The 23123-nt window shown below is 37.1% G+C and overlaps 2 protein-coding genes and 1 pseudogene across 29 annotated transcripts in view; 2 read left to right on the top strand and 1 right to left on the bottom strand.

Annotated features, from left to right (window-relative positions):
• pHCl-1 (pH-sensitive chloride channel 1) overlaps nt 1–23123 on the bottom strand; it is a 673866-nt gene that overhangs the window by 514270 nt on the left and 136473 nt on the right. For all 28 annotated transcript variants that reach the window (XM_087405588.1, XM_087405385.1, XM_087405990.1 and 25 more), the window contains one exon: nt 12865–13035. In XM_087405588.1, the coding sequence (XP_087261714.1) occupies nt 12865–13025 (161 nt within the window). In that variant the 5' untranslated portion in view covers nt 13026–13035. The remainder of the gene's footprint in view (nt 1–12864; nt 13036–23123) is intronic.
• On the top strand, nt 13049–17084 carry LOC147910787 (uncharacterized). Its single transcript, XM_087407291.1, is given in 3 exon segments — nt 13049–16227; nt 16750–16855; nt 16858–17084. Coding segments are annotated over 3 exon segments (1131 nt in total). The 5' UTR covers nt 13049–15429.
• LOC147910786 (uncharacterized) lies at nt 21793–22797 on the top strand (annotated as a pseudogene).

Raw genomic sequence — 23123 nt, 5'->3', positions numbered from 1 at the left:
TATCTATAATATTTGTCATTAAAGATAAAAAATGTGGAGTCAAGGATTAGATTTATCGTGTTAAAAAATTCTTAGTTAAGCACATGTTAACTTGTATCAAATGCCATCTACTATTGATTCCATCCATCACTAAATTTATTGGAACATTCGTAAACAGAGAAGCCCCATCTAACGAAAAAAGAGTATTATCATTGGAAATTTTAAATTTATCTAAATTATTGATGAGTTGAAAGCTGCTACCTTTGCCAGGGATAAACTTTTTACTAAAATTTTGTGTAAAAATGTCGCTAGATTATTTAATGGACTTCCTATGAAAGATATTATTATGCATAACGGATAATTACTTTTATGCACTTTAGTATGCTCTTGGTAAAATTGGATTAGTTGTGTTAAGATATCTGTAATTAGAATCATTTATTATTTCATCTTATTTCCATCTTTTCAACATACTCTTCAAATTGGTGATTATCCTATTCATCGGATTACGCGAAATTTTAGTGTATGTGCCTTGATCGTTAAGCATTGATTCTATCTTTGTAATATATTTCGCCTTGTTTATTGCAACTATACTACCCTTGTTCGTATGCGTAAATAAAATATCTGGATTGTTATTAATAAAATTCTTAGTTGAAGAATATAATGATTAAATCTTTTTCTCGCACTGAGTTTTATTCAACGTGATGTTCTTAATTAAAGGTATAATTTTGTTTCTTAACTCAAAAATTTTAGATATTTTTATTCTTTGAAAATTATATTCAATATTTTTAATAAGATTGATAGTGGCTGTTTGATTGCGTAACGGTAAGCAAAACCTATCACTAAGCTGTAACAATGCTTGTATTTCTCTCGGAATAGAGATTTTACTCAGATTTACAAACCAATTATAATTCGGTTCTTAATATTATATCATATTTTACATGTTGACACTGATGTGGATAGTTTCCGTGTGTGTATTATTTGGAATATAAATCTGTCTGTAGACACCCCATTGATTTGAGAATTCTGATCTCGTAATATGATCCATTTGCTCATTACGTTGCCAATAGTAATTAATGTTATTTATTATATTTTATTAATATTTTCAATAGTGTGTCTCCTTACCAATCAATCGAATTTTCTGTTTAGTCTATTATGTTCAATTTTATATCGTTTATTTAATGCTATGTCTTGTATAAAAAAATTTATTATATATAACTTTCGATACGTTATACATTATTTGTTTTGAAAGATTAGAAATTCTAGATTTCAACCGTTTACGATAGAAATACGCGTCCGAGATTTCTAATTTATATAATAAAGCAATACATGTTTTGATTTTTTTGTCCGAATGTCTTTGTTTGAATTTATGTTCATAAAATCGAAACTTAAATAAAGAATTATTCTTTAAAGAATTATTCTTTGCAGGACTTGTCCTGTTTGTAGAATTTGTCATTAAAGCTGAAGTATGTGGAGTTAAATACCAAAACGATTACTTTGAAAAATTCATCCATTGGTAAATTAATTTTACCATTAAGAAAATGCCAATGTCGATCAATGCTTTTTATCACTAGGTCTACGTTTATAAAAAGTGAGACGACGTCCAATGATACCAACACCGAATCATTAGATAAATTTACTTTAGTAAGATCATTCACAAGTTGAAAACTGTTTTTTATGTAACCATAAGGTTTTTTAAGTTAACATCCAAAATTTTGTGTAAAAAAGTTGCAAGATTATGTAAGGGACTGTCTCTAGAGGAAACATAACATATAATGGTTTGTTTTGTTTGTGTATTTTGAATTATAAACCTTACCGTGGTTGTAGGAAGCTACAAGGAATTCTAATGACGTTAAATGATTGATTGTTAAAGTTATATAAATTATCGAACATTTTTCAAATAATATAAAATATAAATCAATTTCAGGCTATGTTTAAGAAAGATGTGCCGAAAAGTTTTTACTTTTTCCAACTTGGAAAAAGTAAAAGAAACATCTTTGTAAAAGAAACATTTCTGAAACATCTTTTTATTTAATAACTTAATTTAATTTTTTTGTCCACAAAAGTACTTTCCGCCTACTCGTGCTCTGATGGCACAGGTTAAAATTGTTCATATTTTATTTAAGGAATATTTGGGATAATTTTTATGATTTTAAATAACAGTTTATACGCGATAATTGTTCAAAGATATTGGAATTCCTTGAAGTTTCCTACAACCACGCATAGGTCTGTATATGGAAACAGAGTTGCATATATCTGTCCATCGACTTGTATCTGATGTTTGTTCTGAAATATATAATAATATGTATGAAATATATAAATCTCTATTGAGTAATAAGAAGAATTTACATCGACTTATGATTTAATTCTAATTTTTTCAACATAAATTTTATTGGTTTATTTATAAAAAAAGGGCTTATTCGAACTATTGAATTTTACGATATTTTTTTAATTATCTCGTAATAGTCTAAAAGTAAGCATGTAAAAAAATATAAGACCCTATGCACAACGGAGAAAATATTAGGAATAGGAATAAAGATTAAGATTTCAACCTATCAGAAACCATGTATTTCGGTATAACTGATATGTGGTAGGTTGAAATTTTAATATTTATTTCTGTTTTTAATATTTGTTCTATTGTGTGTAGGCCCTAATATATACGGGAAAAATCTTATTTAGAATATACTCAGCTCTTAGGGACGTTCGCAATTTAATTTTATTTTAATTCTGGCATTCATATATTATGTCGAGATTGCAATCTTCGCTGAGATCGAATGAGAAACAAAGATATAAAAGATTTTAATATTACTAATACGTCATTCTTAGCATGTGAATGTCTGAAATACCTTATGATTAGACATCTAGGATTACTTTTTTGTGCTTATCTCTAATAAAAAACTTCTCGCCACAAACACTATATATATATCGTTGACTATCTTATTCGCTTATTTATATGCAATAAGAGCAGAAAGTATTCGTACAAGAAAATTTTTTATAAAATGTCTTATTTGTAAAAAATAAACATTAATTATCAATTTTATACAATGAATATATTCTATTCTAACATAAACAAACGAACTTCGCACGTATTCTTGATTTTAGAAGCTAAATTTCTCAATTGTACGAATACTTTTTGAGCATCCAAACAATAAAATTTTTAATTTTCGCTTATTTTTCAGATGATATATTTTCTATAATTAATATACCTATATCTGTTTGGTGCATATAATTTTAAGAAATATAGTCTATTTTATTTTTTATGAATAAATTGTTAATTATCCAGCAAGAAATGATCGTCAATCGACATCGAATTAGTGTTAAAATCATCGTATCGATAACAATTCGACATCAATTCAATGACTCATTTCTGGCTGGATAATATTTACTTTTTAAAAATAAAGTTTTTTTAAAAATTATTTTCTCTGAGCGAATACTCTTTGCACTCACTGTAGCTTATTTATTATTGTATTATAGTGTAAGAAAAACAGTGTTAACAAAATATATTTTTTTATTAGTAAGTAAAAGCAATTATATTATATTTTTCAAAACTACAACTTATCTGATATAGGTATTAACCTCTTAGGCACAGCTGAATTTTGCGCGGGGCTGTTTCTCTGTACGGCGTAATTCAACGTGAATTACGCGTAAACGATACAGCATTGCAACGTGTGACGGACAATGCTGTTCTCTACGCGAGTACATTGGAATGAAGTTTTTGATGATTAAATTATAATTTTTCTTAAAGATATGATACACATACTTTAACTTTAACAATTTACTTTAATAATTAATAATACAATTGAGTATGATATATTTTAAAGCACGGTACGACACATAGATCCACGTCACAATCTTCACACTCATAGCGCGATCTTCGTTTTTTATTCTTCCTACCACGCATGTTTTTGTTTATCATTTTCGATTTCCGAGTCTGTTCCTGAATTGTAACAAATTGCTCTTCGTTTTCTATTTATTTAAATGAAAAGCAACAATTCATATCTGACACTGGCGTATCAAAAACAAAGACTGTATATTCTGTCTGTATTGTTAACACTGTTATAAAACGTTGAGAAGGCAAAAAAAGTGTGAAACAAAACATATGAAAACGATCATTTAATTCAAACGGTGAGCGAGTGAACCACTAGAGTGAGCCACTGTAGTGGCGCGTCGTTCAGAAAGATGACATCCGCGAAAGCCACTATAATGGCGCATCGTGCCTAAGAGGTTAAAGGCTTCGATCCGCTTTAATATTAAACTTTGAAATATTACAAAGATTTCATTGAAAAAACTTTTGGCATTTTTTTTCCGGATGGAGAAATATTGAAATGTCTTCAATCCAACCATTAGGTTATCTGACAGAAAGAAATTTCATTTATCAAAACTGAGATTACATCGACCGGCTGTCAAACATAATTTACAAAACAATATTATAAAGCAAGATATTAGACCACTCTTTTTCAAATAATGGATTTCAAATAATGGATGTATATTGTTAAATAAATATCGGAAGGATGAATTTGTATAATCCGTATATAATTTATAATGTTACGAGCGTTTTTGACGTTAATTTTTATATAACTGACAAGATTCGATTCTCACAAATTAAGTCAATTTGTCAAACTAACAGCAATAACAGCTTTGTAGAAACTAATTTATTTATTTGTATATATACTGAAGATGATGTAATTAAGATCGAAACGTCTATATTTTATTTAAAAATTGTTCTTTGTAAATTTAATAAATCCGTATATTGTTTTGCTTCTAATATCTTGCGTAGTGGTGTATGTCCTTTATAATATTGTTTTGAATTTTTAGCCCCCCATTATTTTTGTTTATTGACAATTTACAAACATTACGATATATTCATGATCGCTGATGCAACATCCAGCCGTATCATATTTTAACAGTCATGAATGTAAAAGCGATTAAGAACGAAACTTGGATCCCTAAAATCGAACTCCAGGCATTCCTGCTTCGTACTGTACGTACATACAGGATGTCTCAGACCATCCATCCACCCTTTTTATCTCAAAAATATGTTCAGACCAAAGTTGTAGGGTTTAAAAAGATCTATTTATTGATTATATCAGTTTGATCTTGAGTGACTTTGCCAAGGCGAGATCAAGGTCACATCAATTTTTTTAAATAAAACATCCTACTTTTTATTCTAGAATCTAATAGCCGATGTCAAAAACTTTCCAAAACCTTAATAAAGTATTTTTTGATTAAGTAATTCGAGTTACGAAGATTAAAAGTTACAGTACCGCCAGCATTACCCAAGGTGTACCGCGTGGAGGTCGGATTTGCACCTTTTGTGTGTGTGTGTGTGTGTGTGTGTGTGTGTGTGTGTATCGCAGCAGAGATAAGCACGGTTCGTCAAGCCCGTAGTATTTTTTCACTTCAAACCTTCTCTGCTGTGTGTGTGTGTCTGCGCGCGCGCACGCGCATCTACATGCGTACGTGTACTTGCATATGTTGGTATTTCTGAATAAGTAAATGTTTACTTGTTTATGAGAGATGTTCAAAATGACCACCGTTTTCTTATTAAAGCTGATCGCTTTGTTGCTGTTTCGCTTTAATAAGCACTCGACTCATTTGACGCAACGGCTCTCCGCACGCAGCCCGTTGGGACCGAGCCCAAACGTCCGGGTCCTAGTAATAAATATTCAACCTTAGTAGAGACTTTCCTATGTTGCTATAAAAGTGAATCAGAGATAAATAAATATTCACTATTTCGTTTTACTTCTCAAAGTTTTCATAGATTTATCTAGCCATGTCTTCAAATGAAGAAGTATACGATACGTTGCTAATTTTAGGTGAATGTTGAGGTTCATTTGCTGATGCTGAAAGATTCTGGAGACAGCGTTTTCCTAATCGGACTCCTCACTCGCGGAAAGTCTTTTCATGATTGGCTAATCGAATCAGAATTAGTGGTGTCGTTCAACCTTAACATAATAAAAATAGACAGATCCGCCGTCCAATTAGAAATGAAAGAACAGCGGAAATTCTTGCATCGGCAGAATTGATTCTTTAAGACGTCATGATTCTTTAAGACGTCGAGAAAGGGATTCTGGTATTAGTCGTAACATTATCTGGCTCATTTTAAAAGAAAACAAATTGAAACCTTACAGAATGTCTGTTCATCAATCGTTGACTCATGATAATTTTGAACAGAGACTTGCATTTTGCAACTGGATAAAAAAGCAACCATCAGATTTTCATCTCAAAATTTTATTTTCTGACGAATGTATATTCAAAAATAATGGATCGGACTCCGAGTCCTTTCCAAGGTGGCAATCCTCTTGGTATATAGGAAGATGGTGATCCTATCGGTGTACAGGAAGATGGTGATCCTGCTTGGAAAACTCTTTGGCGAGTGTCGTCGGAGTTCCTTCAGACATCTCTTCCCAGTCGTCATCGGTAAGGATTCCTTGCTCCTTACTCATCGGTCGATGCTGGATTCTTCTGGAGATCAGCAATCGAGCTGTCGATATTACATTCCTCTCGTCACTCGGGCTGGAGGCTGCGTCTGGCTTCCTTGGTCCTCTCGAAGCAAAGACATCAACGGAAGTACCGTCCAACGAGAAGAGATGTAGCGCCAAATCCGAAGATCCCACTTTGTCAGAGTCCCTCGAGAAGATCGGATAAGCTGCACCGGTGATTTCAACGGATCGGAACAATCCTCCAGGTAGATTGATCCTCCAGATCCGTCGAACATGGAGACACCGCCGTGGAATCGATCCCGCCGAACAGGTCGCCGCAGATCGCCAGAGTAAAGCCGTAAGACCAAATAAAAAATAGGTTACACTTCAGCTATTCCAAACGGAGAAGGCAGAAGTTACGATGCCTGCATTTTGTTCTTCTTTTATCATGCCTGGACGTTTTCAAAACATGTGAAATTCAGCCACCTATTACTTTTTTCGGAAATTAATTTCATGCGAGCTGATTCATGTATGCGTTGAAACAATTGCACTCCTCTTGTTTGCACATGTCGAACGCGCGAAAGATATGTGATGTCGAATCGACCGCCACAGTTGTTAATAAGAACTTTCCAAAATGACTTTCATTCATTGTTTAGATTTTGTAACGGACATACTTAAATACAATACCGTTGCCATAATGTTAGAGTTTATTAGAGTTTGTTAGAGAATTAGTTTACTGCTATAATATAAGTAATTTTTATATATTAAGTGTTGATTTATTTTATTCTTCATTGTAAAATTGTTCGTTTTTATTTTAAAACATAGCCATAAAGTCTGATAAAATTCCAAAATGAATCCATTTTTAAAAAGCTTATCAATCCTTGTAACATTGACACCTCACCGCGATTTTTCTATTGAACTGTTTTTCTGCATTAACTACTTCAAAAACATGTAATGCATTAGTAATTAAGTCTGTGTTATTGAAGATGACTCAAAATGGAGAGTCGAAACATCTAAATTAATTGTTATATAAATAAAGAATATGTGACGCACACGTACACCTAATACTGGCTCTGATTTTATCCAATCTGATTTATTTCTTTAGAACCTTATTGTTATTATCAATAATTACTATTGACTTCCAATCTTATTTTTTCGTAAAAGATGCTTGACTAACTGCAAATAGTTGTTCAGTCATTTTTGGATACATTTATTAAAGAATACATTTTAACTATACGCTTTATTCCCTTTTAATCAGCTTTTTAAATATCTATTAACTAGACATATCACAACTATAGATGCATTAACATTCAAATATTCATGAATCATCAAAATAGCAATTCCAAGAGAATCAATTCCTAAATTCAAAGGAAAACAATTTTTTTATCATAATTTTGCCGTATCTAGAATATAATAATATGTAAAATGTAATAAGATGCTAATCAATAATATTCTCATTTTGTCATTAATAGTAATTCATTGATACACATGGTTTTTAATACTGCATACTAATACTTTCGCGAAATTAATAAGTTAATCTATAATTACTATTATAAGTACTACCATTGGCTTCCAATTATATTTTTCCATAAAGATATGATATTGTTGCCTCTATTATGAATAACGTCTCTTAAACATTGATGCATGTTTATGTATCACCAAATTGTTATCTGAGGAATTTGATGCCAAATTTGATAGAGTTCTTCCGTAATTTTTTACAGTTATTGTATGATTTTCTTTGTACCAGAATGAGAAACGAACACAAATATGGAATCATCGTGGAGAGCAAAATGAAAAGAATCTCTATATGTCCTCAGATAACAAAATGTCTGCAGTCTTCTAGCAGACTGTCAGCAGATTCGAGCAGAAAATGACTCTGCCATCAACTGTGTTCGCATTAGGCTTCTGTTCTGTTAACATCGCCTATCGACATAATGTGAAGGCAAATTGTTGGCAGAAACTGAGTAGATTCTACTCTGACACGACCTGACAGGAGATTGTCTTGACAGAAATTGATAATTGATTGTCGACAGATTGTCCCAGAATCTGCTGGGTTTCTGTCAACAATTTGCTGTCAAATCATTTCAAAGCAAGATCTGCGTCATTTCTGCTGACAGTCTAGTGCTAAGTGATGTCGAGGATCTGCTTGGTTTCTGTAGACGATATACTATCAGATTATACTATTTAACTACATTAATCTACTTTGTTTCTTTCTTTAGTCTGTCATTTATTTCTGTTTACAGATTCCGTTACGTTTTTTCTAGTAGTCTATTAATATTATTATGTACATCTAATTTTGTAACAATTCTGTTGTTATTTTATTGACATAGTGTGTAGCAGACATTTTTAAAAAATGTGCTTTCTACAGACTTAGCTGTGCGTTTGATCTTTCTTAGATAATTCCGTTATGGTATAGACAGGTATCTCGATTTACTACATTTCACTTGTTATTATACTATCTCCTGAATTAATTAGGCGATATATCAACGAGATATTCCGTATAATATTCTTCCAATGCGTAATCGAATAAAGCTTAGATTCATGCTTATATTATGATAGTACCCGTTGCTATATTGCATTTATCATACATTTTTCAGAGAAAATTGTGTTAACGTTTTAAATTTTCCGCCGAAGAATCTTGATCTCAATCCGATCGAGCATATCTGGAATATACTTGCATCGATTACGATAACAGTACTCACGATTAAGAATTTTAGGGTAATTAACGGAAGCTCCCCGTTGGGGAATTTGATATCAAACTTTACAGACAGCAATCCAACGATGCATAAACATGCAGTAACCTTTAAGAGAAATTATTCATAAAAGAAGCAGCAATACCTAAAACTAAAAATTTAATTTCCTTATTATGTACATGTATATACTCACGTGACACACGCACACACACACACACACACACACACACACACACACACACACACACACACACACGCACACGCACACGCACACGCACGCACGCACGCACGCACGCACGCACGCACGCACGCACGCACGCACGCACGCACGCACGCAACAGACGCATACACAAGAAACGTAAATCCGACTGTGCAATCTCCACGTAGTATACTTCGAATAACGCTAACGCGATGATCGCCTGTTGCGATGTAAGAATAAAATCAGTAAAGCAAATGCTTGCAAATGTTTTGCCTAAAGTCGTAATTTCAAACATGAAAAACATTGATAAAAACGTCGCTTTTTTTTATCTCATTGAAATTAATAGATTCTAAAGTTTAAAATTACATTAATTAGTCAAGTCATTATTTTATAAGAAATAAGACAACACGAGAAAAATCAGAACTCTGAGATTTGAGCCGAGACGTGGTCTCCTTCATATTGATAGACTTCCTGCCATCGAGCCATACAGCCTTGACGCTGAGAGTTTCTCTGTTGTACCTATTTCCTCCGAATTTCTTGCAATTTAAAGTAAAGATCTGAAAAGCAGAGATTTCAAGCTTGAAAATACTTTTTAAAATCTTATTCTGGCCATTTTCATAGAAGTTATACTGCTTATCCATTTTTGGTTAAAAACCAAAACGTGTGACACTTGATGCTGTAATTTCCGCAACAATGCAATACTGATTTAATACTGGATCAGTAATAAATCTTATATCGATTTGTATTCGTTACTATAGTAATCGTTACTGCGAAATCCATACTGATTAAAAGAATGTTTATTATTAGAATATGTAAATATAATATGTAATATAAAAAAGACTAAAAGTTGAGAGTAAGCAAAAATACAATAACTCTTATTTTTCATTTCTCACAAGAAGATGGCAAGAATTATAAGGTACCAAATGAGATAAGTCATAACTTAGAAAAAGGAAATTGAGTGTACTAACACTAAACAGATTTGAGTGGATGAGTTTTTGATTCTGAGAATACTGCAGTTAAAGGTGGGCATAGGATCAGCTGTCAATAAGTATTAGGATTATGGACCGTAAACAGAATAGCTGAGCGAATTGTGGTGCACGATTATACTTTTTCTGGTCAACGAAAGTTCGAATGTAGTGTTAATTTTTTTTTAAAGTAACAATCATATTTTATAACGTAATTTTTTTTTATTTCTTTTTTTTTAAGTAAAAATAATTGCAGTTTTTGTTATATATAACAATAAATAACAAGATTTTTTAAAGTTTTAATTATTTATTATAAAATGTAGACATTGCCATACAATGTTGTCTATAAAAATCAAAACAAAAACTTTTAAAACACAAAAGGACGCATACCATGAATATTTTATAAATGAATTATTTTTATAGAAACATTTCATACAGCAAATATTCGGAGGAAAATATAGTTGACTTTTTCTGTAAAGTTATTCCATTTATATAATATCAATCAATTAATAATTTAAAAATTGTACAGTAATGTCTAAGATAAACCTAAATTTTATAATAAATAATTAAAACTTTATGAAATCTTGTTTTTTATTGTTATATACAGGGTGTTTGGAAATTAATGATAAGTTTTTCGCATGGGGGCAGAATGGATTAAAATGAGAAGAAAAGTCCTCTATCATTTTACAATTATCGCAATGGTTAACGAGTTATAAAAATAATCAAATTAGCCCAGTCCATTGCCAAATGCAAGTGCGCGACAGGATAGATCTGCCTAATGCAGATTTGTCATCACTAGGCACGTAATGTCTAGCGACGGCAATTGCTGCTTACAAACAACATGCCTAGCGATGACGGACGCGCGCCTCACCCGCGCGGGGCGGTGAACGAATTTGGCTATTTTCATAAATTAATAACTCGTTAAAACCATTGCGACAATTGTAAACTGATAGAGGACTTTTCTTCTCAGTTTCTTCCATTCTGCCTCTGTGCGAAAGACTTATCATTAATTTCAAAACACCTATATAACATAAAATGTAGTTATTAGTTTTTACTTAAAAGAAAAAAAGAAAAATAAATTACATTATAAAATATGATTACTTTAAAAAAAATTAATACAGCGAGGATTCGAGCTTTCGTTGACTAGATAAGAAAAAGTATAATCAAGTACCACAATTCGCTTAGCTATGCCGTTTTCTTGTTTACGATATACCCACAGTCCTAATACTTATTGTATAGCTAATCGGATGCTCAACTTTAATTGCAAATTTCTCAAATTCAAAAGTCCATCCACCCAAACCCTTTTTTACATTATTAGTACAACCTTTCGAGTAAGTTATGGCTCATCCCATTTGGCACTTCCATAGATATAGTATCTTTAGATCAAGTATTTGAGGAGTGGAGTCCTCATGTATAAAAAGACGTATTCACTTGATCTAGAGAGAATCAAGGGAGAGTGGAGCGAAAAATGTTCTCTTCCCTGATTGGTTCCGCCATTTATTGTACACTTCCGCAAATGTACATGTATGTGTATGTACATACACGCAATACTAATGCGATACAATATTATATAGTGCAGCACCGTATGTTCCATCACGCTCCTATCATATCCTTTACACACTACTCCAACAATAAACTGAAAATGGCAGCTTCCGGCTGAATTCTTCCTTGATTCTCTTTGATTTGGTCCAGGTGCGTACTCTCTCGCGTGTATATAAAGTGTACCACTGAGAAAGGGAATCGAAAGAGAGAAAAAGAAACTGAAATGCAATAGCTTACAGTCAGATCGGCGAAGAGAGTCTCGTATATGTTCTGTATATGAGTCTCACGACGAGCGCAAATCGAGACGGATGTGTTTCGTTTTAGATTGGGTGTTATATCATTTCAAATTTTTGTTAGCCCGCCAAATTGCTCTCGATCCCCTCTTTTACAAATATACTTTACATCCATTCGCGAAACGAGAAAGAACACACTTGAATCAATTCAAAGAGAATCAAAGGAGGGTGGGGCGGACTCACCAGGAAGCTGTCATTCATAGAGCGACGTTGAAGTGAGTAGGAGATATGGTAGGAGCGTGATGGAATATACGATGCTGCACACATTATTACACACATTGTACCGCACTAGTATTGTGTGTATGACACATATATACATACACACACATATACATTTGCGGAAGTTGCAGTACAAATAGCGAAACCAATCAGAGAAGAGAAATACTCCGTTCCACTCTCCCTCGATTTTTTTTGGACCAAGTGAGTGCGTCCTTTACTAAAAGACTACCTACATTCCTCAAATTTCTGACAATGCTCGGTCTAGAAATACTACGTCTATGGACACTTCACAAATTTTTGCCTTCTCCTTTATTTGTTTACGTCGCATGCTCCAACATGCCCTTATTCCTCCAACCGTAGCTCCTACTCACTCAAAACGTGTTCGTTAGACTAAGTAGAAGTATGATAGGAACATGTTGAAGTATATTGAAATATGCGACGCGAACAAACCTCTTGTCAGTGTCCGGATCATAAAATAACATATTATGATTGGAGGACGTTCGAGAAGCTAAAAGGTAATTCGTATATAGCGATTATCTTGTGTGCTATACGTACATGTCTTCGGCACGAACGAGAGAGACGAGTGTAAGGGCAAGTGTAAGGATACAAAGGGATGTGAAGATTAAGGAACTCACGAAGGAGGTGAGAGAGAGCGAGAGGATAGATGAGAGGCGGCCGCCACCACTCGCACACCGCCCTAACGCCACCCAACCCATTCTATGTCATCTGAAACAGAAAGATAATATCTTGACGTTAAAATATCTTGATTACTATTATAAATTTGAATTCGTTTTCTTTTTTTCGCAAAAATAAAATTGTTCAAAAATTTATTATTCGTAATTAAAAAATAAGCACAGTTTGTTATAATTTTTTACAATACTGACAGAAATATTATTTTACATTTTAATTTAAAAAAATCTTTCAGAATAAGCTGGTCTTTTAGGTACGTTATTATGTCTCATTAAAACTGCATGATAATTTTAATATAATTTTGTACTATTAACACTTTAGCTATTATGTGTATTTAATGGAATGTACACATATGGGTTCAATATATTTTTATATCAATTTTAGTATTAATTTAATATCTAGAAACATGGTAGTGTCTCAAAATAATCTTATTTGTTACTGTTATCTGCACATCATGAAATATAAAGAATAGAAGGTCGAACTAGGCTTTGAAAAGTATTAAAAGTCAAAGTCAAGTTTCTGAATTGGTATTAGTAGTGCTTGATAGACGGCGTTCGAATCGCAAAACTCCTCTCATATATGCTTACGCACACACAACCAAACATACATACTTACAAATAGAGACGTTATTCTTTGATATCATGCTCTAATAGTAACAGAAAGATATAAATTGTCATTAAAAATATATGAAGAATGGAGCATTTGTAAAATTAGTATGACCTATCATGTAAACTGCAAGAACGGTGTCGCGGAACGAAAGCGACATCTCTATTGAACTAATTCAGATGACCACTTTTGACCACGAGTAGATATACTAGGCGGGTTCTAAGCCATGGGGCTAGAAGGGAATGCGGGGTGCGGGGAAGTACTTGTAGGCGCGGGGAATACCTAACGCGGGGGAAAGAGGGTGAAAAGTCTAATCTCCTACACAATAGGGCTCCTACACAATAGGGCTCCTTTTTTGTTATCAAAATTAGACCATGTTTTTCTTTAAAAATGCATTGATAATAAAGGTTTCAATTTGACCATGACATATTTTTCTTTTCTTTAAAAATGTATCGATAATAAAGGCTTGCATGTTAGAGAAAGATAGAGCACGCGTGCTACGAGTGAAGAAAGGATGGAAGAATTAATAGAGTACGAGTTTCTTTTGTATGATACAGTTTTTTCAATTTTTATGGTTTTTCCTGGCGCGTCGAGGCAAAGGATGGGAAGTAAAAGACAATACACATGAAATAAGGCGAACAAAAATGTTTTATTTACATATTATTACATCGGTTTTTGTACTTATTAAAAACTAAAGCTAATAGTTCGCAATCGATGAAAGGCTTGCATGTTAGAGAAAGATAGAGCGCGCGTGCTATGAGTGAAGAAAGGATGGAAGAATTAATAGAGTACGAGTTTCTTTTGTATGATACAGTGAAAATATGAGTCTTTATTTATACACGATCGGTTCAGTAAATACAAAATCTAAATGTGGATCCTATGTAAATTGGATTTTTTCTACATGATTTGTAATCTTTCATAAATTTTATCATAGATCTGACGATTCTGAGGATCTATGTTTTTTGTTTATGTTTCCAATATCGTTGGGAAGATTTTCTAATGGTAAGTTTCTTGAATATTATCACTCACAGATCAGTGATCGTTAAAGTTTGAGTTTTATGTTCGTGCTTTGTACTAACGATTGTTTTTTTTTCCTTTTTTTGTTGAAATTTTCATGAAACGGAGAAATTTTGGACGGAGTCCATTGGACATAATGAAATATATAAAAGTGCATAAGTGCTCGATGTACCACAGAAGTGTCCTGGAAGACCAAGGAATCAGTCGCTTCAGTTACTGACGCTTCAATTATTGATAAGCATAATATGGCTAATCATGCGAACATAGCCAACGCAGTCCAGTATGTTCGAAACGCAGATCCGGAACAGTTCGCACATATCAGAGACGAGTGTTCGAAGTAGTACTCGAAGAAGTGAACTTCGAAGAATAATAGATCAAGAGATCGATTCCGACGAAGAAACATTATCGGACGACGCTGGCTATACTAGCGATTTGAGTCAGATTGATACAAATTATGTACAAAGGATTGTGTCATCATCAGAAATCCGTGCACTGAACAGCCATACAAAACATTGTATAATCCATTGTTATTATACAACGACGGATGATGCTTTACGTATATATGCAGAATGCACATGAGACTGATATCGCAGGATTGTATCTCATAAGGAAGCACGATGTTGGACATATTTACGCGCTAAGTGGTCAGTCTTGCACAAATTGTAGACTACCAACATACCTTATATTTCCATGTAACAAGTGCCCACAGTGCACACATTGAAAAAACTATTGCGAATAGTATTGTGAATGAATCACATGCAAGTGCTCCGTAGAAGAGTGTGATCTAAAGACTGTAAAAAAAAAGACATGGAAAATCACGAGCGAGCACATGAATTGTTGGAACAGTGCGGCCGGGTCGCTACTCTTGTGGAATATTTCGCGTGGTTGCAACGATGCAACGAGTGCATCGAGCAGCTTGAAGAACTTTGTCGTGCCAAGCGTCCGCGTCTCGCGGTTGGACACAGACAATCCATGGTGGCGAGGATCGCACGACTCGCGAGTGCAAAAGTGCAATTGGAGCAACGATTCATGCACATTGGTGGCGACTACGCGAGTGGCGAGTACGCGAATCGCGACGAAAGATCTCTCATCTGGCGAGAGATCGACGCCGCGTTTGAAAACCGTGTATCGACAGGTGCTGTGATAAACTCTAATCACATTGAGCCGCGACGGTTTTTGGAAGACGCGAAGGAAATAGTGTTCGAGCGTGTGCGAGACGCAGTAGAAAGACACGGTAGCACAAAAGTGAATACTGCGTTCAATGGCGAGTTTGCGACGAAAGATAAATGTGCCAATAAGAGCATAATTACAAAGAACAGCGAGATATATCGTTGCACCGATATGCACGAGTGGTACGAGCGACACGTTGTCAAGCCTATCCTAGCATCGCTCGAAGAATTCCAGGAACGCGACAGCGGGTGGGCATTGTCGCGAATCCTTAATTTGATAGTGAATGTAAATAAACATAATCCAATGCACGCGGGATGTCACATCGAAGTGCCACGAGAAATAGTGACGAAACGGGCGGTGATCAGTGTTCATTCGGCAGACAATGCTTGTTTCGCGTGGTCGGTGGTCGCCGCTCTGTACCCTGCAGAAACATATGTACAGGGTGGGCCATCTATTGGTACGTTTTTAAAAATGCGATCAAATGAGCATACATTGATATTTTTTATTAATTTTTTTTTTGTTGTGAAGCTAAAAGTATCCGCGTCAAGAATGAAAAACGATTTCGTTCATGTGGCTCCCTCTACTGGCCTTACAGTATGCCATTCGGTCACCCCAATTATTAATGACATTTTGGACTACCTCGGCGCCAATTTCACTCAAAACAGTCGTAATATAATGTCATCCACTAACATCCCTTTCTCACGAACTTTCCTCACCAATTTGCGTATAGCTCCTTCGGTGGGTGCTCTATCACGACCCATATTTCTTTTCAAAATTCGTACAGTTTCGGCGACACAGCACTGACTTTGAAAATAAGTTTTTAAAATTTCAAAACGCTCTTCAAGAGAAAACATGTTGTTTCGTGCCGCGGACGGTATGACTAATAAACTGTCAAAATTTCGGGTCTGTAGCTCGTTCGGTGTTGCCATACGACGAAATTCAAAAACATACCAATAGATGGCCCACCCTGTAATTCGGGAATCGTCATATCCACATTATACAACAGTACTAAATCTCGCAAACATTGAGTTTCCAATCACTTTAAAGGATATTTATAAATTCGAACGGTGTCGATCAACGTGTACGGCATCGAGAATAAACAGATCCTTCCTCTGCGACTCACCAATGAAAAGAAGGAGAAACACGTCAACATGCTGTACGTGCAAGATCCACGCAACGATGGTATTGGACATTTTGCATGGATAAAAAACTTATCCCGTCTCGTGAGTCCCGTTCGCAGATTAGTAGAAAAAAGAACAAGAAATTTTTCTGCGATCGGTAAATATACATGAAAAATTATTATAATTTTCCGTCTCATTAATAAAATAATAGTAATAGTTATAATTTTTTTTCTTTTTTCAGATGCATGCACTACTTCAATACCAACGAAAAATTGCAGTCGCACGTAATGGACTGCGAAAAGATGAACGACTTCGCTATCAAACTGCCGAGCGTGGACGACAAGTGGCTCGAATTTGAGAACCGCTGCAATAAGCAGAGCGCCCCATTCAACGTCTACGCTGATTTGGAATGCGTTCTACGGAAGATGGAACTTGAAAGGGAAAATGCATCGTCATCGTCGTACACGCATCAACAGCACGAGGTATTTAGTATAGGATACTACATGCGATGTTCATACAACGACGCGTTATCATTGTATCGGTTCCGTCGCGATGAAGATTGCATAACGTGGTTCGCGCGAAAACTCAATGATTTGGCGCATCAAGTTAAAAATATAGTATCCACCAACGTACCCATGGAAACGTTGTCGAAAGAACAATTGGAGGCGTACCGTAGCGCGACGCGTTGCCATATTTGCGAGAAACCGTTCGCGCCGGACGATACGCGGGTCCGCGATCATTGCCATCTCACCGGTAGATTCCGTGGTCCAGCGCATGCAAATTGTAATTTAAATTATAAAAATTCATTTTATATTCAGATCGTTTTTCACAATTTATCATGCTACGACGCGCATTTTATAATTAGAGAAATTGCTACCGCGTTCGAAGGACATGTAAATATACTACCGATAACTAAAGAAAAATATATTTCATTCACTAAAAATGTCGATAGCACCAAAGACACAAATGAAAAGAATTTTCAGAAAAATTACATAAAATTACGATTTATCGATTCTTTAAAATTTCTAAACGCAAGCCTCGATAAATTGACGTCGTTTTTAAGCAGAGACAAATTAAAAATTGTACGTTCCGAATTTCCAACATTATCAGATGAAGAATTTGAATTACTCACACGAAAAGGTGTCTTTCCGTACGAGTACATTGATCGCGTCGAAAAATTGCAGGACACGCGCTTACCACTGCGCGAATTATTTTTCAGTTCGTTGACAGGCGATACAGTATCCGAGAGCGATTACGCTCACGCCGCGAACGTCTGGAAGCGATTCTCTCCATTCAAACGCTCGGCAAGTACAGTGATCTGTACTTGAAAACTGATGTCTTGTTATTGGCCGACATTTTCGAAAATTTCCGCGAAAGTTGTGTCGCGAGTTACCGTCTCGATCCTGCGCATTACTATACATTGCCTGGTTTCACGTGGGATGCGATGCTAAAACATACGCGTATAAGATTCGAGTTACTCACCGACATCGATATGGTAATGTTCATCGAGCGCGGTATACGCGGTGGTCTCAGTCAATGTTCCAGATACGCACAGGCTAATAACAAGTACATGCGTTCGTACGACTCATCGAAACCATCGTCATACTTGATGTACTACGATGTTAACAATTTATACGGATGGGCGATGTGTCAACCATTGCCATACACCGAATTTCGATAGGTCGAAGACGCTGCGAATTTTGACGTGAGTGAGATCGCTCTGGATTCATCCATCGGTTACATTCTCGAAGTCGATCTCGAGTATCCACAACATCTACACGATTTGCACACTGACCTGCCGTTTTGTCCGACGTGCGATAAGCCGCCCGGCAAGCGCGAGGCTAAACTTTTAGCGACGCTGTACGATAAACAGCGTTACGTCATCCACTACCGCAACCTACAGCAATGTACTCGTCACGGTCTTCGCGTAACAAAGATTCATCGAGTACTACAATTCGCGCAATCTCCATGGCTTCGCGATTATATTGAACTCAATACAAATTTCAGAATTCGCGCAAAAAATGATTTCGAGAAAAATTTATATAAATTAATGAACAACGCGGTATTTGGTAAAACTATGGAGAATGTGCGCAATCACGTTGACGTAAAATTATTAACAAAATGGTACGGTGCTGAGACAATGATCGCAAAACCGAATTTCCACAGCCGTAGCATCTTTGCGGAAAATTTGATCGAACTGCGCAAACTCGAGGTGAAGTTCAACAAGCCGATTTACGTGGGTATGTGTATACTCGACATATCGAAAGTCTGCTTGTACGAATTTCATCACGAGTATATGTTACCACTATTTCGCGACAAATGTAAAATTATGTACACCGACACGGACAGTCTTGTATACAGCGTCGAGTGCGAGAACGTTTACGAGACAATGAAACGTGATATCGCTAGATTCGACACGAGTGATTATCCGATGGACAACGCGTACAGTATGCCTCTCGCGAACAAAAAAGTACCTGGTCTGATGAAAGACGAAAATAACGGTGTGATAATGACCGAATTCATTGGTCTCAGAGCGAAGATGTACGCGGTGAGGGTGGATGGCAAGAGAGAAACTAAAAAAGCGAAAGGCGTAAAGGGTAACATCGTAGCGCGAACGATAACGTTCAAGCTTCCGGAACACGTGAAGACGGATTCGGAGGTTCAAACGTATCGTCGCTGCGACGAGCACTACAATCAGCCGTGGCAGAGGACGCACATCGACAGTCCCGCACCTAAGATAAAGGACTGTAACGAATGTCAGCGTCGGGCGGCAGTCTGTTGAATCGAACGATAAACGCGCTTCCTTTCGAGTTACATATTCCGGGCTACCAGTTTTGCGGGCCGGGCACTCGGCTTACGAAGCGATTAGCCAGAGGTGACGTGGGCATAAATCCGCTGGACGCGGCGTACCGAGAACACGACATTGCATATTCTCGGAGCAACGATCTCACCGATAGACACACGGCAGACAAAGTACTCGCCAAGGAGGCGCGGAAACGTGTCGCCGCGAGAGATTCGGCTCTGAGCGAGAGAGCTGCCGCTGCTGCCGTTTGGGCAGCGATGAAAGCCAAGACCAAGATCGGCATGGGCATGAAATCAAAAAAGAAGATGACAATGAGGAAGAAGACAACGAAAAAGCGGATACTTCCAACGGCAAAACGAGGTGGTGCATTACCTTTTCTACCAATATTGGGCGCGCTCGGGTCCTTGATTGGTGGAGCGGCCAGCGTGGCGAAAGCGGTAAACGATAGCAAAGCCGCGCGACGTCAGCTCGAGGAGCTGCAACGTCACGACCGCGCGATGGAACAGGGCCGCGGTCTGTATCTCGCTCCGTACAAATATGGACGCGGACTATATCTCGGCCCCTATAAACGCGGACAGGGCGAAGAAAAAAAAAACGCCAAAAAGACGATAAAAATGCCCTCGGGTGCAACTACCAACGTGCAATTGGACGTGCTCGCGAGACGTATGCGCGTACCATACTTTAGAGGTGTCTTCATGCGTGACGCTTTACCGATGAGCGGGGTGCACCGAAACGAAAGCGGTATCGTGAATCTGGACGATGCGACCGGGCCGGGTACTCACTGAGTAGCATACGCCAAGAGGAACAACCGCGTCATATACTTTGACAGTTTCGGTAATCTTCGACCGCCCAAGGAACTAGTGCGATATTTCGAGAACGGTGCTACGACGATAGAGTACAATCGTACGTCCTATCAGACGTACAATCAGAGCTTCTGCGGTCAAATGTGTCTGCAGTTTCTACAAACGGTAGACGGGCGTGAATTTAAAAAGCTCGACGAGGTGCTGTAAAATCTCAGTATTAGTCGAACGCTTTTTCCGTCATGTCGCTGACACATACGCTGAGCGGGAAGAGCACCGTCCTTGCGGCGAACTACTTTCCCTCCATAGATTTGAGTGACGGCGATTACGAGCTCGGTCTGGTGATTTTTGAGACTTATCACACGATACCGAATGTAAACGAATCGAACAATAAATTTTATTTTGACAAAAACGATGCAAAAATTACAATTCCCGAAGGTTCGTACGAAGTGCGAGACATAAATAAATTTTTGAAACGTATGATTTTACGGAGACATTTGCACCGCAACGCACTTGAAACCGTTGACGTAGTGCATGGTGACAACAACAACAACAACAACAATAACAATAACAACAATAACAACAATATCAACAACAACAGCAACAGCAACAACATCAACAACAATGACACTGATGATAATAATTGTGAGGGTGGAGAATACCCGATTACGCTCCGCGCAAACTACAACACGATGAGATGCGAGATTAAATGTGCATGCAGAATAAACTTTGGCAAGCCCAACAGCATTGGATCGCTGCTGGGATTCTCGTCGAAGCGTATGCTGCGACCGCGAAGATGGCACGAATCGAACATGTCGATCAACATAATGAATGTAAACGTTATCCGCGTAGAGTGTAACGTGACCGCGGGCGCGTATAGCAACGGCAAAAGCGCGCACACGATACACGAATTTTCACCCAGCGTGTCACTAGGATATAAGATATCGGAGAGGCCGACGCAGATCATTTACCTGTCGATCACGGTACGGAGCATTACGGATCTAACGATACGCGTCGTCGACCAGAACGGACGATTGCTCGATTTTCGCGGAGAGGAGATCACCGTCAGATTGCACGTGCGACAGCGACAGTGAGCGTGAGATGCTCGTATTGAACGGAGCGGAGCGCACGCAGAGAGATAACGCATTCATTACAAAGCTGGTAACATCACCGCTCGATAACGCTCGCTCATCCAACTGCGTCAGCAAGAAGAAGCTCAGTGCGTCGAACGTTAAATTTTTACAATCTTTGGGATTCGTCGTGCGCAACTTTTAAGATGACTAATATCTTAAACATTAAAGATGAGCCGATCTTTGACGATCGCATCGTCAAGATTGAGACTCACACGTACAACCCGTTCACTAATACAACATTCGGGTACGAAATAAAAATACCTATACAGCAACAGGATCTGTACACACTGCCGTACGAAAGCTTTCTATATGTCGAAGGAAAACTGTCCAGGATGCTCATGTGGCATTGGCAAATAATTGTGTCGCGTTCATATTCGATGAGATTCGATATGAACTCAATGGTGTGGAGATTGATCGTAATAGAAATGTGGATATAACTAGCACTCTCAAAAACTATGTAACAGTGTCATCCGACAGAAGCGTGATTCTACGGAATGCCGGCTGAGATGCGCAGACTACTGCAGCCGGATATTTTAATTTCTGTGTACCGCTCTACGTACTGCTGGGATTTTGCGAAGATTACAAACGCGTGGTGATTAACGCTCGTCACGAGTTGATTTTAATACGAGCGCGCAACGACAACAATTGTCTGACGGGAGATCCGGCGGTAGAGCCAACGCTCGAATTATTCAAAGTACAGTGGCGAATGCCGCATGTGTTATTGAGCGAAATAAATAATCTGTCAATGCTGCGCGCTTTGGAGAGCGGACGATATCTGAGCATGGCTTTTCGCTCGTGGGATTTGTACGAATTTCCACTCTTGCAGAGCACAACCAAGCATTCGTGGGCCATCAAGACGACTACTCAGCTCGAGAAGCCGCGCTACGTTATTTTCGCTATGCAAACAGGTCGAAAAAACATCATGTCCGAGGATGTAAGTCGATTCGACGACTGCAAATTAATCAATGCGAAACTTTACCTGAATTCGGAATGTTATCCGTACGATGACTTGAATCTGGATTTTGACAAAAACAGATGTGCGATTCTGTATGAATTGTACGCGCGTTTCTGCAAGGGTTACTACGGATACGAGTATCTCGAGCCGAGTCTCATCTTTACAACTTTTTTACGTTATGGTCCATTCGTGATTATCGATTGCTCTCGACAGAACGAATCAATCAAGAGTGGCACTGTGAACATGCGATTAGACTTTGAATATAAAGAGGATGTACCTGCAAATACAACAGCCTATTGTCTCATCATACACGATCGCGTGATTCAGTATAATCCATTGACCAACGTTGTGAGCAAAATCATCTAAGTGCACCTCTAACACGATAAGATCTACGATACGACCACAATCGACTGCAGTCTTCTCGACAACATGGTCATGCCAACGTTCGTGGATCTGCAAGGATTCATCGTTAATAAGAAATTTATCGTGAAGGAAGTGGCGGTGCTGAAACAGGGGACC

Source organism: Acromyrmex echinatior, chromosome 1 (genome assembly GCF_024713525.1).
Source record: "Acromyrmex echinatior isolate Ae372 chromosome 1, ASM2471352v2, whole genome shotgun sequence".
In the NCBI taxonomy this organism is placed as follows: Eukaryota; Metazoa; Arthropoda; class Insecta; order Hymenoptera; family Formicidae; genus Acromyrmex; species Acromyrmex echinatior.
This window is presented reverse-complemented; position numbering and strand designations above follow the sequence as displayed.